The sequence below is a fragment of the Thermobia domestica genome, chromosome 14, assembly GCF_964235325.1.
Source record: "Thermobia domestica chromosome 14, izTheDome1.hap1.1, whole genome shotgun sequence".
NCBI lineage: Eukaryota > Metazoa > Arthropoda > Insecta > Zygentoma > Lepismatidae > Thermobia > Thermobia domestica.
The window spans coordinates 128,794,763-128,808,031 of NC_137467.1; the positions used below are offsets into that span (position 1 = coordinate 128,794,763).

The following is a 13,269-nucleotide window of genomic DNA, read 5'->3' on the forward strand; positions in this document are numbered from 1 at the left end:
CATATGGTGTAGACTTTACCTTTTAAGCACCTTACTATTTGCGTGATCGAATACCGCAAACTAACAAACGACATTGACTCCACATAATTAAAACTAATTGTACAATGGAAAATATGTTTGCGTACAACACTACAACATACATTGAATAGCCCAAACAATTAAACACCAGTAATAATTTGAATATTCTGTTCTCACTTTTAAGAAGTAAATCTCATTTGCTTTAATTTGATTGTTTTGTACGGTCAATAAATCTTGAATTTCATGTATTGCGTGGAATACGGATAAAATTCATCTTAAATTTTCAGCCAATTCTGAAACAAGATGAGATTGGCACACGTTCTCTATGTTTACTTCTTCCCCAACTCACCTTCATCTTTATAATTACATAGATTTTCTATTTATCTTTTGTTTTACTCTTCCCTATGGCTGCATCTGGATAACTGAAAACACGTTAAAACTGTATTTCTCTGTTTACATCTGTCCAACATTAAAAATTTTGAACTGTATTTACTTCGAATTATCCAAAACATAGGTTCAAAAGTTCGATTTATCCATGATTTTTTACTATTGTTTTCAATACAGTTTTTAAGGGGAATGGACTTCTGTTCGAATTATCCAATATTTCGAATTATCCAAGTTCGAATTAACGAGACTCCACTGTATATATATAGTATATTAAATAGACCAAATGGTTTCCAAATTCTTCCTGAGAGACGAGAAAGACTATCAAGATCTGCTGAAATAAAATGAACCGTGAAATTATTTTTACATTGCAAAGGCATTTTTTTTTTTTTTTTTTTTTTTTTTAGCACGATTTCCTAAACTTTATATTGAACCAAATTCCTAAACATTAAGATTTTGTCTATGAATTTCAAACGTCATTTGAGGATAATTTGAGTGAAAACAGAAAACGATTTAACTGTCTTGTAACTTACATAAAGCATTTTACATTTAAAAAGATATAAATTAACAACATCAAACACGAAATTCTTTAATGAAATAATTATACAAAATTACATCCATGGATTATTATTATTGTTGTAATGTTATATTGTTTGTTCCTCGATATGCTGTAAACCTGAAGACTTTAAAATACTGTAGGTATTGATAAATTATTATTCTACACATATGCATCCCTATCTAAAATTTAACCTAGGATCACATGCACTTAGTTTCTTGATCCCCGGAGCACACGCGTTGTCTGTGTCTAAGCTTGACGCTGAATTCTCTTTGACGGAACTTTGAATTCTGACGGAACTTTGTGAGAAAATCGAGATTAAACACACTTTTATGGAGCTAAAAGGTACATTGTTCATTGCCAGTAACATGTAACTGAGTTTTTATTCTGCTGACACATATTGTTTAGTTATTTATGTTCCGTATATGTAAAATAATACACTATTAACTACCACATTGAAAATGTGATTGTGTTCTTCTAACAATTATTTGGTAGTATTTGTATTCCTAACAGCAACGCCTATACTACTTAAAGTTAAGTTTAGGTTTCATTCAATCCAAATCTGCCCATTTTATTTGGATACACACTGTACATATTAGCTTCTATTATTGTACCTTTGTCTTCCAAATTCCCACAGACACCAAAATATCGGGGTACTGTCGCGTACGGACCAGTTCTGTCACAGTGCATTTATCAAATTGCAGTTCTGGTGGTGAAACATGCCAAATGCTAATTCTCTCATCGTGTGAAAGAGCTACAAAGAAATTTTCATATACCCTGTAATAAGAACAAATTTTCAGACAATTGCAACGGAACACATGTTTAAAGTTAAAAAATAAAATTATAATTTCATGGAACAAGGAACAGCTGCTCCTAATATATCAACTGATTACTCTACATTTAATTTTCAAGTATACAAGGGCAAAGGAAGTACATTGAAACGATGTAAGTAATTATTTTAATATCATTCCACCGTAGCGCAGAACTAAAACAGAAATTTGTATGATGGCAAAAGTTAAAAAAATACCTGTTCATGGTTGTAAAAAAATCAAACTGAGACATTTTTACGTAATGCTTTAGAACACTAACATACTAAAATATTGAATTGAATAAAATAACTTTTATCTTACATATTAAATGAATTTAAATATTCATTAGTATCGACATTTTCAATAGGAACTTCATTAGTGGTTTATATATTAATCACGTCACATGGCTTCCGTTATATAATGAGAAAGTTTTGCCGGTATGGTTAAGCTTGTCGGTAACATTCAGAAAACAAATTATTGAAACCATATCTTGGATGTCTTCATCGATAGTTTGCAAACAAATTCAAATGCTTCAAATGCACTTATGTTCCTGCTCTAATCATGTATGGCGTCAATTAATTATTTTAACGTGTGTTACAAATTGCTGTTCAGTTTAGCTTAAAGCAAAGAACTTCTCAACACTGGGCCAGAGTGTAACTTATAAGAAAACTATATCACAGCTAAAGATGACAACTTGAGTGTTGTCATCAGATAATTTCTAGGAATTAGAAACGAAATAGATTTTAGACTTATTTGAGATGCGTTTGACATCATATTACAGCCTGATAGGATCCGAATAACTCTGTCTTTTAAGGTCTGCTTGACAGTAAGGGCACAAGGTCTTAACTATTATATTTATCCTAATATTGTAAATTTAATGTAATACCCACTAGACGAATCTGCTGCAATAAATCTCTAGTTGTCTCACCTTCCCACCGCTGAGCTAATCCTTGGTATCCTCCAAGATCCCTCGTTTTCTGGGATCTATGAACTTCTTAGTTGCAACATAGAGCTTAGGACAGACCATCTTATGAAACTTCTTACTATGTACTTACTTATATGAATATATCCTCTATCTGTGGCGTGATGTCTACGTTACCTCGTTTATTTCCTTAAACAACTAAGTTGTTTACAGTTTCCGTTCCATACAATTCTCACAATAAATATACGAAATTATTGGATTTTGGGTGCTTTACAATACCGTCTTATTGTGAAATTTTTTTTACCGGTATAGTTATGCTTCTCCGTAATATGCATTAGTGTATTTGAACCTATTACATTGAACCGTAGTCAATGAGGCTACATAAATTATGTATGTATTGAAACTGAATTATTTGAAGTGTAGAACAAATTAAATATTACCATATCCTCTAATTATATTCACTAAATTCCAACATAAATATTTAACGAAAAAAAAAAAAATGTATTGAACAATGGAAACCAAGCAAACCATTATTGTGTAATGTTTGCTAATATGGTTCAAAACTGAGCATACAACGTAATTATTCGTTTATTATTCTTCAATCTGTTCAGAAAGGAAGATATCAATTGAAGTGAATAAATAATTTGTAAGCACATTCTTTTGTTATTGCATGTAATAAAAAAATGTACTATTAACAATAGCAAATAAAAGGTAACTCTTCAAACTTACCGCTATAAATCACAAAATAACATTTTCAAGGGACATATCTCTCATCCTAAGCGGACTTGAGTTTGAAAAATGTAAAAAAAGAGAAAATGAAAGGAGAAATGGTTATTTGGAGTCAACAAATCACTTCATGTCCAGATATAATGACCTGCGTGAAACACTATGAAGATACTTTTATCCTTAATCTGAACCACATGCCTTTAAATTTCAAGGCTCCCCAACTAGGAATCGAACTCGAGACCCCGTGCACCAGAGGTGCGACGCCAGCCACCAGACCAGCGGGGAAGGCTCCACTATTTGTGTTCCTGACATTACGCACCAAACACTAATTTTCTGGTAGCAAGAAACGTGCCTCTTCATGAACCAAGTGAGGATTTTTAAAATACTAGTGCATTCCTATTAACCGGGCAGGTGAAGCTACCCTTCGATCACCATAAAGTGACCAAAATTTCTCCTGTAACTACATCAGCTACCATATTTAGTACTGTACGCATTGTATCTTTGACGGGCTCTTTCAGTTGTTGAACACATGTAATAAGGCACAATCTCTGGTGCAGAAATTTCAGACTACTTCGTTCATGATATTCAAGTTGATTTATGGGAGCTGGCTCTATCAGCTGCTTAGTGTTGTGGATTTTTTCAGGTGCAAAACCTCTGCTTCTTGAGATTGGTAACAGAGCTGGTTTCACGTCATTTTACAACAGTACATTGTATATTAGTAATTTTGGGGCATAAGTTATTCTAAATATGTACTAGGCTGGCTGATTTTACGATCAGAAGAAGAAAAAGAAATGTTTTAAAAAATAATATGATTATCGATAATGTTAGATGTTCCAATATGTTTTAAATAATAAGGTTTTGGAGACGTCGTTGTCAAGACAACAGATAGAAAGATATAAATAAATGGAAGGGACTGCATAGAAGTTGTCGTCATTTTTAATGGCTTAAGTTAATAATTAAAAGGAACCAGTTATCGTTGTAATTTCATACCACACACTGCATACACTATTTAATTGGCAGACTTGTTTCTGGTTATTTATCAATGAAGGGTTCCTGCCCTTCCTTAATCAATGCGCTTCGCATGTAACTTTCCATGATCAACATTCGTTGTACAGAGAACACTATCATTCTAATATGGATTGTAGATATAGGCTAAATGATTAAGTATACTTCTATCACTTCATGTAATGTGAAACACTAATGTAGGTTCTCAGCGAACAAAACAACCCTATCTGATAATAATAACAAGGAAATGTGTATAATACGAGCGCAACAATGAGTATAAAACAATTTACTAGGAGCCCAACAACCAAGTTTGTATTTACGCATAGCCGCAGAAATGCCGGCACAGGATGACATATCAAAAAATCGAGATTGAAGCAGAAACGAGAGTCTGTGCACAAGAAAGAATTTTAAGGAAGGTTATACTGAAAACAATGTTGGTACCAGAGCGCAATCTAATTTTGTATTTGCCTGTATTTGAAACCGTTGGTTCCACCCTACATACCCTTGTCACTAAAATAAGATGGCGTCAACTTACAATAGAACGTATGTAGTTCGTGTTGCACAGGACCACTTTTTCCTCCGGTGACAAATATTTTATTTTCCACACAGATCGTTTCTACATGTTTCAAGATGCTAAAAAAAACAATTCTATGGCCTATAAAACCCGGTAGCTCAATGCCGCATTCACAAAAGCTCTCCATTGACTTCTGTTCTTAGCCAACTGGATTCAGTCTATATTTTGTACTTTTATTTCTGCGAGATCTATCTTAATATTGTCCTCCCATCTGCGCCTAGGTTTTCCTAATGCTCGTTTTTCGACTGCATTTTGAGTTAAAATTTTGAAAGCGTTCCTACTTTCTTTCATTCTAGTTACATGACCTCCTCACCTGAGCCTCCTAGGTTTAATGTTTGGTAAACGGTACAAATTATGTAGTTCCTCACTATGAAGTTTCCGCCATTCTCCATTCTCGTTCCTCTTGGGTTCGAATATTCGCCTCAGGATTCTATTCCCAAATACTTTCAGTCTGCGTTCTTATTCAGAGTAAGCAGATCATGTTTCGCAAACATACAAATACAACAAGCATGATTATTGTTCTATATATTATAAGCTTCAAATTCTTCCACAGAATTCGCGAAGACAAAAGATTTTGAACTGAATAACAACCCGAATTCCTTTCTTTCACTCGACATTTAACTTCTTCATGGACATAATTTTGGTGTGTTAATATTGACCTAGATATTTGAAAGTATCCATTTTGTCGAAAGTATTACTTGATATTTTGACGTATTCATAATTTGCAGTACTACGATCCCAGTGAATTTCCATGTATTTAGTTTGTTCTGCATTTAGTTCTAAACCGATGCCCCTGAAAGCATTTAATGGAATCTCTGCAATTCTTCCTATTGTTCTCCTATCATTCCCTATCAGATTTAAATCACCAGCACACGCCATAATTTGGTGAATACCATTCAGCCCCAGGCCCTGGTTTTTATCTTTGACTTTCCTTATAACGTACTCCGGAACGAAGTTGAATAATAATGGCACCAACGCATCTTTTTGTTTCTGGCCATTATCGACGTGAAAGCTCGTGGACAAGTATTTTCCTATTCGGACTTTACTTCGGGATTCATTTAAACACATTTTAATTAATCTAACTAGCTTTTCTGGTATTCCAAATTATGTAAGAATGTTGTACAGTTCGCGGCATAGAAAATGTTACAAAAACTTTAAGTCCAAATTACTAACAAACACTTGCGCCGTGTGCTTATGCATTCAGAAACACACGTCTCGATCGACTGACTGCCCCCTGGTATTCAACTCATCCTCCTCTCCTTGTCTAAAGCACTCTGTGTGACGTAATATACTCTTTCCATTCAGACGGAAAAAGCAGGAATCATGTTTGCAAGCTTTATAGCTCTAAAACTGTCTTCCACTCTTTTGTTCTAAATGCCTTTGTAGAATCTGAATATATACAAAAAAAAAAAAAAAAGGCTCAAAATGTTCCTATAGCTTCATAAACACCTTTATTTGCATTCTTTCCGTTCTTCAAAGACTATATATCACATAAAGCTAGGAAGATTCTCTTTGTGAAATCTATGGAAATGGTAAATCTCACCAGTAGGTCTTGTGCTTCCCAAACTCCGTAATGTGGGAGCAAAGCTCTACATTATTTATTTGTGAACGAAAAACTCTGTTCCTAGTTTATGTATTTCCTTCCCCGTGAAAGAACGTACAATTTTCGAATTGCACTGCTTCCTTGTCTTTCCATCTAACTTCCTGAACTCTTACCAAATCCATCCTATATTTCTCTAACTCACTCGTTACGGATTTGTCCTATAAAACGCACCTGTTCTATAAAGACTTCTTATAATCCATGTTCCAAATCTCATGTCCGTTTTACGTTGCTGAAGTCGTGCCAAGTTATCTATCAGTCGTGGTCTGAGGCTTCTGCGATTGTTTCTGAACTTTTTTTTTTTTTTTTTTTTTTTTTTTACAGGATAAGGTTGTTAAGCTCACATCAAATCTCCATGCTGGAGAACCATCGATTGTTGTCTGCCTGCGACTGCTTATTCAATATATTCGCAGCAAACCCCTATATCTAGAGGCCTTCTCGATCCACAACCTGAGGACGCGCCATGCCGTGGTGACAGGAAAACACGTTACATGGCGTTTCAAGATGCAAATATAATTAATACAAGGTATCGTACGGTTTCTTGGGACTTCATTGAAGCTCCTTCCTCTTCTTCTTTGGTATGGAACAGGGCTTTGCTGAAACTGATTTTACAGTGAAATGAAGGTAAGAACATTATTTTGAGTTAGGTAAAATTTTTCCAATTTCTCTGAATAAATTTTGGTTCAATAAAGGTCAGAACTCAACTTACGGAACGATACCGTGTCTTCCAATAGGCTAATCGACGAGACTGTTATTAACTGTTAGATCTTACGTTTAGTACTAAAAGTGTGGCCAAATAGAATTTCGTCTCGGAAGAAAAGAGAGAGAGAGAGAGAAATATAAAGAAAACGACTGCTTGGGTTCGTATTAATCAAACAAAAAATGTCAAAATTTGATAAAGAAAATTTTGCACTCACCTCAGCATAGCAATTCCCTCCATATGTCGTAGTACCACGTTCTTACTTTTGTTCATCATGTCTTTAGGTACAAGCGGGTTAACCTGAATGGTATGGTCATTAGAAGCAGATATGACATAATCATGTTTAATAGACCATATTGGGTGCCCTTCTGGTCCTAAAAGCGTGGAAAAGGCATATTGTTAAACCGTACTTATAATATATATATATATATATATATATATTGTAATGATTTTATAGGTAGAGGCTAAATGACGGTCCGGGCTAGTCTTTTCCCCTTCACCAATTTATTATAAAAATTGTTAATTACAAATGTCTTTGATTACAAAGAGTGAAATAGTTTCTATCTTGTTATTGACCAGATGACAGGAAATAGGTGTTTTGCACGGTGCCCCTTCTCTCAAGGCAGTCTGCAAGGCATCTACTGGTTCTGGTGAGTCTTGAAGGAAAGCCCCCTCAGCCCAAGGCAGTTTCGCGAGACTTGGTTGTAGTAAGGATCCCTAGTCCAATGCGACCTCGGATAAGGATAGGTGTGCCCCTAGTCCAATGCGACCTCAGGGCAGGTGTTGGTTAGTTAATCAGTTGGTCGACTGATGCCAGGTCCCTCGGTGGTTGGGCTTTTATTTGTCCTCTTCGGGTACTTTCGTGAGGTCCGACTTCTTTCGGCTTCCCTCGGTGTCTTCCGTGTCGGCTTCTCGTCTGCTCCACTGTTTACAATCAATAACACGTGTTGTATTGACATGTGCTTCTGTCGTGATGTGGGAATCCTTACAATATATTAGAGATGCAAGGGCTCGAAAAAAAACCGGCTTTTTTGAAAAAAAAAACTAGGATTTTCTGCTTCGCTTTTTTGCTTGGGAAATTTTGGGTTTTCAAAATTTTGCTTTAAACTGATAAAGCAGACTTTGTTTCGCTTCTCTACAACAAAAAACTCATTTGATTAGTAGTTGATGCAGACAATAATATGAAACCTCGAAAATAAACCATGAATTTCAAAAAGATTTTTAAATTTCTTAACATATTCACATTATGAATTCCAAAGGATTAACCAACCTGTGTAATAATATTTTAACCTCTTATATACATTAAGTACTTTTAAAAAATGATACACAATAACTGGCAAAATTGTATGTAGTATTTTTACTTCAAAATATCACACACCCTCTTTTTGAAGCAAAATAAAGAAAACATGAGAGAAATCTCCACAAGAGCTTCGTTTCGGGTGGTTCTGTACAGTCTTGAAATTTTTAACTTTCATATACATTGTATGAATATTTCAAACAAATTTTTTACTGATTGATCACATACGTAATAATCTGTTACCACCTATCAGGTGCTTCGAATCTGCAAAATCGGTAAAGCTCCAAATTCTCTAATGCACTGACTGTTCCTTAAGCTTGTTCAGAATCGGGAAAGTATCGAATTTTCTGTTCATGGATCATATACGTAATAGACGGTTCATCTGAGCGTATGGTTTCCTAGGCTGTAGAATATATAACCACCATCACGGTTTACCCACTCCTGAAGGTCTCTGACTATTTAACAAAAAATTCAACATATCGCTACGATTTTTTTTTTTTTTTTTTTTTACAAAAAAGAAAAACTATGGAATACATTTAAAAAGAGTGGAAGAATCAATCACTGTTCCAATTCACAAGAAAGACGACAAAATTGATTGTAATAATTATCGAGGCATTTCCCAACATTCTATTAATAAGATTGACCCCATACACAGATGAAATTATTGGAGATTATCAGTGTGGATTTAGTCGAAATCTACCAGATATTTACCATTCGATAAATACTCGAAAAGAAATGGGAATATATTACCCAGTACATCAAGTGTTTATTGATTTTAGAAATGCTTACAACTCGGTTAGGAGGGAAACATTGTAGAATTTGGATACCGAAAAAAGCTAGATTTATTAAGAGTTTAAATGAATTCCAGAGTAAAGTCCGAGTAGAAAATGCGAGCTTCTACGTCGAGATTGGCCTGAAACAAGGATATGCGTTATCGCCGTTATTATTCAGCTTTGTTCCGGAGTACGCTATAAGAAAAATCAAAGATAGGAACCAGAGCCTAGAGTTGAATGGTATTCACCAGGTTATGGTGTATGCTGATGATGTAAATATGATAGGAGAACAATCGAAAGAAATGCAGAGGCCTTATTAAACGCTTGCAGGGACATGAGTACCTGTAAATGCAGAGAAATCTAAATACAAGGAAGTTTACAAGGATCGTAATACGGCAAATTATGAATGCGTTAAAATATCAATTAATACTTTCGACACAGTGGATATTTTCAAATATCTTGGATCAGTATTACCAGACCAAAATCTATCCACAAAGAAATTAAATGTCGACTGAAATCAGGAAATTCTTGTTATTATTCATTTCAAAATATTTTGTCGTCGCGAATTCTGTCAAGGAATTTAAAGCTTAAAATATATAAAATGATAACCATGCGTATTATGCTTTATGGTTGTGAAACCTGGTCGCTTACGCTGAGAGAAGAACGCAGACTGAAATTATTTGAGAATAAAATTCTGAGACGAATATTTGTATCCAAGAGGAACGGGAATGGGGAATGGCGGAAACATCATAAGGAGAAACTACATAATTTATACGGTTCGAGTCAGAGTCATCGTTAGAGTCATCAAGTCTAGGAGGCTCAAGTGGGCAGGTCAAGTAGCCAGAATGGAAGAAAGTAGGAACGCTTTCAAAGTTTTAACTGGAAATCCAATCGGGAAACGTCCATTAGGAAATCCTAGGCCCAGATGGGAGGACAGTATTAACATGGATCTAGCAGAAATAGGATACAGAGTAGAAACTGGATTGAATTTGATAAGGACAGAAGTCAATGGAGAGCTTTTGTGGCCATAGAGAAAGAGAGAGAGAGAATACATTTAAGTTAAGCACAACTGCACAACAAACATGACTGAGTGGTTATCTTTCGCGCTTCTATCGTGAAGTCCGGGATTCAACTCCGCATTCGACCATTTTGACAAAAGTTTTATATTAATTTCATCTGTGAATGTAGAGGTAGTGAGTGTACTGTGAGTCCTGGCCGACTTCCTTTCTAATCGTTTTTAAATCTTTGTTATTACTAATTACCAGCAGTGATGGATTTGCGAAGAGGGTTAGGGTGTTAATGTCTCGGATTGAAGTCTCTACCCCGAAATTACGGAATTTCTAAAGCAAACTAAATATTAGTGTTGCCTTTACTCATAAACTTCAAGCTGTCTCCAAATAAAAAATTAGGAATTTTTAGAAAAACTAAACATTAATAAGAAAAGCCCCTCTCAAAATACTTTTCTAAATCCGCCACTGATTATCAGTATAAAATGGTCTTCACGGTTGTATCTGGAAGATTATAGCTGAATATACAAACGAAACGAAATATTTGTTATGCCTGTACTCATAAACTTAAGCTCCTCTTAAATAAAAGTAAGGAATTTTTAGAAAAACCAAGCATTATTCAGAAAACCCCTCACAAATATTTTTCTAAATCCGATACTGATTATTTCTATCAAATGGTATTCAAGGTTGTGTCCGGAAGATTATTGTTAAATAATTGCACAGCTACAGTATAACGTAAATGTGGAAGTACGCTCTGACAGATATATTGAAAAACGTACGCTCTGATGGATATATTAAAAAACATAAGTTTAATTATGTGCTAGAAGCTAGAGTACTAAGCTCTAAGAAGTGAAACACGGATGACTAAAAAGAAATGATCTACAGAAGAAAAAAATGTCGATAATTCAGAAGTTAAAATAAAGTTAAATAGCTTCTAAAATTTCCCTCAAATACTACGTACTTTATGTTTATTTTAATTCATAAAACATGTGCTCCATCTATTATGATGGTGAATTCCAGAGCGAAATATGGCATTCAGGTCATGGAATCTTATTTAACTTTAGAGTATACTATAAGAAAGCTATTTAAACAGAAAAATCATGAAAATGAAAAAAGCTAAAATTTCCAAAATTCTCGTTTTTTTCCCCCCAAAAGCCGGCTTTTTATATGCAAAAAACCATCGATTCAAAAAAGCCGGCTTTTTTGCATCTCTACAATATATATATATATATATATATATATATATATATATGTGTGTGTGTGTGTGTGTGTGGTCCAAAACAAAAACAAAAAATCAACTCGTTCAAAATAATCCTCCACAAGGATTATTTTTTTCCCCCTCGAGTCATAAGCAACTTAGCTACAAAACTTCAGCCCTATTGCTCAATATTTACAGGTCGCTCCATTTTAAACCTTTTTGTTCTTGCAGTATTACCAATGATCTAATGCTAGAATTTTTGGGAGATATACACTGGATTGTTTTGAAAATATAGCGTATGCCTACCTCCGTATATACTCATCCATTCGTAAATTTAAAGTAAATAATATATGCTGCACTATAAAAATATTAAGTGGGTAATGGGTATACGCCCCATTTCATTCCTGTATACTACATTATAGGTGTCAAGACTACAATGTAATTTAACACAGTAACTGTGCTAATAACTGGATAGATATAAGTTCGTAGCTTTCATTGTGATCACTAGATGGCGAGATAATTTTTTTTTTTTTCGAGAAGTTTGTGAATTATTAAAATAATTCGCTGTGATGATGATGTAGCTGAAAGAGGTATAAGTCTCATCCAAAAGTATAATGAAGCCTTGACAAAACACGAGGAACAAAAGCAGTTTAGTCTTCGATTGGTTGAAATCCATCATAAAAATGTTCCCGTTCCACTGAAGAAAGTGTTTTTTTATAATTGAGAATACAAATACTGACATTTTGTTTTGAAAGGTTTGACAACAACTACCAAGAATGGCAAAATGGAGCGACCTGTAAATATGACTTAATTGTACTGAAACCTGAAATTTCGTTAGTTATTTCTACACATCAGAAGGAATAAAATAAGCCTTGTGGACACCCAACCACTGTTAGTTTCGTTTTGTGCACCACCCTAATATAAATTTGTCAAGTTTTACGTCCCACTTAAGAAGATGATGGTGATGAGAAATGAACGGAATGGTGGAATGAAGAACGTGGGAGGAAACGGGAGAACCCCGAAGAAACCCATGCACACGGTGTTTGTCCACCACAAAGTTCTCTTGAGCGACCTGGGATCGAACCAAGGACCCCATACACCAGAGATGAACGCTCTACCACTGAGCCAGTGTGGCCCCGTCTAGATTTGTCCATTTTTAGGTTGAAGAAAATCGGGTGAGTGGAAGTGGATAAACACTGATTGCAAAATTATTTTCTAGATTTGTCTAGTTTTGGGTTACAGAACATCGAGTCAGAAATTAAGCAAAAATATTGATTGTAAAACTATTTTCCACATTGGTCTATTTTGAGGATGAAGTGAACTGTGTAAGTGGAATTGTGCAAAAATTGACTGTAAAATTTATTTTCTAGATTTGTATAGTTTTGATTAAAGAAAATCAGGCCAATAAAATTTGCAAAAAAATTGATTGTAAAATATCTTTATTAGATTGCCTATTTCTAGGTTAAACAGATTGCCTATTTCTAGGTTAAACATATCGAGTTGGTGAAAAAGAACAAAAATTGATTATGTATTTTTTTTCTAAATTTATCATTTTGGTTGAAAAAAAAATTCCTAGATTCGTCTATTTTGGAGTTGAAGTAAACTGTATGATGGTGAAATTCCTTTTCTAGATTTCTCTATTTTTAGATTATAAAAATCGGTTCGGTGGAAGTGGGAAAACATTGATCGTAGCTTATTTT

General features: G+C 34.5%; 1 protein-coding gene across 2 annotated transcripts in view; it reads right to left on the bottom strand.

The window, feature by feature from the left end:
• The window catches only part of LOC145670313 (uncharacterized), an 81,050-nt gene that overhangs the window by 33,961 nt on the left and 33,820 nt on the right, over positions 1 to 13,269 (bottom strand). For both annotated transcript variants that reach the window (XM_081738802.1, XM_081738801.1), the window contains exons 5-6: positions 7,512 to 7,668; positions 1,573 to 1,735 (exon numbers count right to left, since the gene is read on the bottom strand). In XM_081738802.1, the coding sequence (XP_081594928.1) occupies positions 1,573 to 1,735; positions 7,512 to 7,668 (320 nt within the window). The remainder of the gene's footprint in view (positions 1 to 1,572; positions 1,736 to 7,511; positions 7,669 to 13,269) is intronic.